This window comes from Carassius carassius, chromosome 7 (assembly GCF_963082965.1).
Source record: "Carassius carassius chromosome 7, fCarCar2.1, whole genome shotgun sequence".
In the NCBI taxonomy this organism is placed as follows: Eukaryota; Metazoa; Chordata; class Actinopteri; order Cypriniformes; family Cyprinidae; genus Carassius; species Carassius carassius.
The window spans coordinates 98,556-105,000 of NC_081761.1; the positions used below are offsets into that span (position 1 = coordinate 98,556).

General features: G+C 43.6%; 1 protein-coding gene across 1 annotated transcript in view; it reads left to right on the forward strand.

Moving 5' to 3' along the window:
- Positions 1–1,626: 1,626 nt before the first annotated feature.
- Positions 1,627–6,445, forward strand: part of LOC132142955 (polycomb protein eed) — a 12,699-nt gene continuing 7,880 nt past the window's right edge. The window contains exons 1-3 of the mRNA XM_059553134.1: positions 1,627–1,827; positions 4,076–4,228; positions 4,302–4,394. Coding sequence (XP_059409117.1) covers positions 1,723–1,827; positions 4,076–4,228; positions 4,302–4,394 — 351 coding nt within the window. The 5' untranslated portion in view covers positions 1,627–1,722. The remainder of the gene's footprint in view (positions 1,828–4,075; positions 4,229–4,301; positions 4,395–6,445) is intronic.

Here is a 6,445-nt window from a genome sequence, read left to right on the forward strand (position 1 = left end):
AATTAAATAACAAAAAAATTTATATTAAACTGTAACTATGCTTCCAATATTCAAGCTCGCTGATTGGTTAGATATTGGTCTTAGATATTCTGTTCATTGCCAGTTCATTCAATAAAGACAGTTAACAATCTAGCTTCTGAGTATTAAGTTATTAACCTAACAATAGCGGGGTCAGTTAATTTTTTTGCAGTGGGCCGCGTGTTTGGTTGTGTGGGCCACGAGTTGAAAAAGGTTGGGAACCACTGATCAAGGCTACTACATGATATGATGCACAACTTTTAAACACTATCTCAATTACTAGGAAAGTTTTCTCGTTTTGGAAACAATACTCAAAGCTGTGTCCAGTTATTTACTAATGCAGTGTAATAAGCTGAATACATAAAATGGGGAAGGTAGGATAATTGCTGAACATGAAATCTTAGCAATAAGCCTACATCAAACAGGTCCCAGGATTGATCCCGGGTTGGATACCTAGTAACATTTACGGGTTCAGTCCCGGAACGAGCGCTGTGTGAACGAAAGCCAGAACTAATGGCATAAAGGGTGTGTCATAGTGATGATGCACATTATCGCGCAACTTTTTACCAGGTGTTAAGAAGGCAGATCAACGTTCGCAATGAAAAAATATGTGCATACTGTAATGAAGCAGAGATCAGTTAGTTCCTCACTTTCCGTGCTGAAGCTGAGATCATTTGGCAAGCTTCAGTGAAAGTTAATGTGCCTAGCGTTTTCGACTCGTACATTACACGTCATGCCCTGATGTCACGTGTCATTACGGGACCTTTACGGGTCACAAAAATGGCATTTTTCATGCACACTAAGACGCCGAAAGATAAGGCATCATTGACGTATTTTTGCAGGTTTTTTACAGCGTTTGTAATCACAACAGCATATCTTGCAGTGCAAATACGGTTTAAAACATCGTATTTGACGGCATTTGGCTGCAAACGTGATTAGGCTATGGCGTAATTCTGACCCTTTGGGCTTGCCATAAAGATGGAATGTGTTTATACAACAGGAAGTTGCTAAAGACACTAATAGGTAGGACATTTATAATTTAGTGATTCATGGTGAATGAAATGGGTTCATCAAGGAGCTTCAGGATTAACACTAGTTACAAATACAGTAAATAAAGTCTGTGTAAAACAGTAAATGTGTTTATGATGCATATCTGACTAATGACTGATCAGTTACTCTAGTGTTTGTCTTTAATTATAAAGAACAAACACAGATACTTATGGAAGTCAAAGGTCCATTTTCCACATTTGAGGCTGTTCATCTAATCTAGAACATCGAGTTCTCCACATCTGAACGTTCATTAAATATTAATAATCTATAAACTCACATCTGAAAGTCTTTGCCAAAGATAAACCTCGGTTATTCTATAAGCCTTCAGTGCGATTTGATTGAAATGCAGTTAAATAAACAAGATGTTGACTTACTCTCTGTCTTAAAAATATATATATATAATAATAATAAAAAACATTAATGGCCGCAGACTGTTAGCACACCTATTTAAACCATAGACAGTAAAATAACGCTTCTATTCTCTCGATAACTTAAACTCTGCTCTAGTTCGGGTTTTTAACTGCAGCGCGCGCGACAGTCTCCCTCTGCAGTCGCTCAGTGTTACCGCAGCTGTCGCGCTGTTTTGCAGCAGTGTGGCATGAGGGCGAACGCTCTGCTTTTCGGCAGTGTGGCATTGCTCCTGCAGGAAGGAAGATGTCTGAATCTCATGCCGAGGCGGGAAACGAGATGCCGAATAACAAAAAGCAGAAATTAAGCAGTGATGAAAACAGCAATCCTGATCTGTCAGGAGACGACAATGTAGGTTAATTATGCTCTGAATGTGTTTAATGTGTGTGTTTGTGCAGCTGCTCGTCAGTGAAGTTTCTCTTTGTCTCTTGTCGCGTGTTTCTCTTCAGCGCTAAACTCTCCTCAGGGTTAACGTTAGTGTGATTTAATACACATTTCGTATACCCTGTGTTGTTTGATTATTACACACACGTGTGACTGTGTGTTTGTCAAGAATTTCGTCAGTCGGCTTCAGTTAGAGTGGTTTCATGTATTTATGTTGTTGATGATGATGATGATGATGATGATGATGATGAAGAACACCGACACTAATGATCATATGATCGGTTTCTGTGAAGAGTTTTTTTTTGTGTGAATTTTATAAATAAAGCGAGAATAACAGTGTGTTAACAGAATAACAGATCTGTTTTGTATGATTCGATTCATTAGTTTCTGCCTCCATCATGTGATCAGTGTCTATAAGTGTTTCTGCTCAAATCAACTTGATTCCGTGATTAATCACAACTAAAAACTACACCTGTTCCATCTTTATTTGACCCTCTAACTCTAGCACTTTCTATTCTATTTTAATCCTGCTTTATCTGTTTATCTTTATTTATATAAAAACACTAACCCTAATTTTATTCTATCTACTTGATTTTCTTTTTGTGTGTGTATGCGTGTGTATATATATGTATACACAGTCGTGGCCAAAGGTTTTGAGAATTACATAAAAATTGGAAAAGTTGCTGCTTAAGTTTTTATAATAGCAATTTGCATATACTCCAGAATGTAATGAAGAGTGATCAGATGAATTGCATAGTCCTTCTTTGCCATGAAAATTAACTTAACCCCAAAAAAACCTTTCCACTGCATTTGATTGCTGTCATTAAAGGAGCTGCTGAGATCATTTCAGTAATCGTCTTGTTAACTCAGGTGAGAATGTTGACGAGCACAAGGCTGGAGATCATTATGTCAGGCTGATTGGGTTAGAATGGCAGACTTGACATGTTAAAAGGAGGGTGATGCTTGAAATCATTGTTCTTCCATTGTTAACCATGGTGACCTGCAAAGAAACGAGTGCAGCCATCATTGCGTTGCTTAAAAATGGCTTCACAGGCAAGGATATTGTGGCTACTAAGATTTCACCTAAATCAACAATTTATAGGATCATCAAGAACTTCAAGGAAAGAGGTTCAATTCTTGTAAAGAAGGCTTCAGGGCATCCAAGAAAGTCCAGCAAGCGCCAGGATGGTCTCCTAAAGAGGATTGAGCTGCGGGATCGGAGTGCCACCAGTGCAGAGCTTGCTCAGGAATGGCAGCAGGCAGGTGTGAGCGCATCTGCACGCACAGTGAGGACAAGACTTCTGGAAGATGGCCTGGTGTCAAGAAGGGCAGCAAAGAAGCCACTTCTCTCCAAAAAAACATCAGGGACAGATTGATCTTCTGCAGAAAGTATAGTGAATGGACTGCTGAGGACTGGGGCAAAGTCATATTCTCATATTCATGAATAAAGAATGGTACCAAAACACCCTCCAACAGCAACTTCTTCCAACAATCCAACAACAGTTTGGTGAAGAACAATGCATTTTCCAGCACGATGGAGCACCGTGCCATAAGGCAAAAGTGAGAACTAAGTGGCTCGGGGACCAGAATGTTGAAATTTTGGGTCCATGGCCTGGAAACTCCCCAGATCTTAATCCCATTGAGAACTTGTGGTCAATCCTCAAGAGGCGGGTGGACAAACAAAAACCCACTAATTCTGACAAACTCCAAGAAGTGATTATGAAAGAATGGGTTGCTATCAGTCAGGATTTGGCCCAGAAGTTGATTGAGAGCATGCCCAGTCGAATTGCAGAGGTCCTGAAAAAGAAGGGCCAACACTGCAAATACTGACTCTTTGCATAAATGTCATGTAATTGTCGATAAAAGCCTTTGAAACGTATGAAGTGCTTGTAATTATATTTCAGTACATCACAGAAACAACTGAAACAAAGATCTAAAAGCAGTTTAGCAGCAAACTTTTTGAAAACTAATATTTATGTAATTCTCAAAACCTTTGGCCACGACTGTATATATATATATATATATATATATATATATATATACACACACACCTTGTTAGAAGTTCTGTGTTGGCTCAGACTTGTCATGTGCACTTTAAATATTGCTCTTTTGTTGGTCTGATTGCTTCTATTGTCATCATTTGTAAGTCGCTTTGGATAAAAGCATCTGCTAAATGTAAAAGTTCTGTGATTAATCAGACGTCTGATGTTCTCAGGATGATGCGGTCAGCGTTGAAAGCGGCACGAACCCCGAGCGGCCCGACACTCCCACAAACACGGCCAATGCTCCGGGCAGAAAGAGCTGGGGCAAAGGCAAGTGGAAGTCCAAGAAGTGCAAATATTCCTTCAAGTGTGTCAACAGTCTGAGGGTAAGTGAGCCTGTGGTGCTTCTGTAGTGTGCACTAGTGAGGGCACTCTGACGGTGATGTGTGTGTCATGCAGGAGGATCATGGGCAGCCGCTGTTTGGAGTGCAGTTCAACTGGAATAGCAAAGAAGGAGACCCCCTGGTGTTCGCAACTGTCGGCAGCAACAGAGTGAGTGACTCACACACACACACACACACACACACACTCACACACACTCACTCACACACACACACACTCACTCACTCACACACACACTCACTCACTCACTCACACACACACTCTCACTCACACACTCACTCACACACACACTCACACACACACACAGACACTCACTCACACTCACTCACTCACTCACACACACACACACTCACACACACACTCACTCACTCACTCACTCACTCTCACACACACACACACACACACGCACTCACTCACTCACTCACTCACTCACACACACTCTCACTCACACTCACTCTTCTTATGCAGTCCATCGATTTCGAAGATGACGTCACTTCTAGGATGCGTTGTTGGAGTGTTGAGGCAGCCGCTGCTGTCGGCGGTGCCATTGAAGGTGGCTATAAAGCCCAATCCGAGAGCCACATGTCCTGCCGCAGTCGGGGCATGTAAGTGCTGAATCTGAGGATGGGTGTAGTTGTGGCTGGGCGCGTTGGTGTCTGCGCTGACGTAGCACAGTTCTGTGTTGGGTACGATGTGATTCGATCAGTTGGGCCCCCAGACCACATGCAGAGCTCCATGCCTGGCGGTCGGCAGCAGTTGTTTCCAGGACTCCAGGGTTGATGCTGCAGTTTTTCAGGGTCGACTTGAGGTGGTCCTTGTAGCGACGTTTCTGACCCCCAGGTCTCCTGTTGGCTGCGTATAACTGCCCATAGAGGACCTGTCGGGGTAGGCGGTGGGAGGGCATGCGGATAACGTGTCCAACCCATCGCAGTTGCCGCCTAGCAATGGTTGCCTCCATGCTGCTGGAGTTAGTGTGCTGTAGGATGTCCGCATGGGGGATTTTGTCTTTCCATGTGACACCTAGTATGAGCTGGAGGCATCTGATGTGAAAGCCCTCAAGGCACCGGATATGCCTGCGGTAGGGAGTCCAAGTTTCCGCACTGAACAGCAGGGTGGAAACACAGACTGCCTGGTAGACGGCCGCTTTGGTGAAGGTACGGAGATCTTTATTAGCAAAGACTCGAGATCGAAGTCTACCAAAGGCAGAGGAGGCGAGGTTTATGCGTGCCTGGATCTCATTGTCTATGAGACAGGTGGGTGTTAGGATACTTCCGAGGTAACAAAAGTGCTGAACAACCTTTACTGGTGTGCCATGGATGTAGAATTCAGGAGGTGTAAGGATGGGGGCCTTGGTCTGTGCAATGATCTCAGTCTTTTTGATGTTGACTCGTAGGCCACAAGCTTGGTAGACTGTACATACAACATCCAGTGTGTGCTGCAGTGCAGTAGGGCTATGGGCTAGGAGGGCACAGTCATCAGCGTATTGCATTTCATGAATTGTGGTGGTGGTGGTCTTGGTGATGGCTTGCAGGCGGCGAAGGTTAAAGAGGTTCCCGTCCAGACGAAACTGTAGGCAAACACCATCGTCGGGGCTGAGGGAATTGCGGGAGAGGAGGGTGACTGCTGCCAGGAAGAGATTGAAGATCACTGGAGCCAGTACACACCCCTGTTTCACTCCTACCTGCACAGGAAAGGAGGGGGATAGAGATGTACCCACAATCACAGAAGCCTGCATGCCATCATGAAACTGTTGTAGGATTTCCAGAAACCTTGGAGGCACTCCAAACTTCTCCAGAATGACCCAAAGGACTTGGCGGTCAATGGTGTCAAAAGCCTTTGCCAGGTCGATGAAGGCAATGAACAGATCTTTATTCTGTTCTCTAGCCTTCTCCTGCAATTGGCGTAGAACAAAGATCATGTCGGAGGTGGACCGATCCTTTCTGAAGCCGCACTGTGACTCAGGAAGGATTCTCTCTGTGATGTGCTTAGTAAGACGAAACAGCATGACCTTTGTTAATACTTTCCCTGCCACAGAGAGCAGGGATATCCCACGACTGTTTCCACAGATAGACTTGTCCCCCTTTTTCTTGTGGATAGTAACAATGTGTGAGTCTTTCCAGCCTTGTGGAACAGCTTTTTGTGCCCATATTATCTGGATAAGTTGGTGGAGATTTTTGGTGAGCAGATACCCGCCTTTCTTT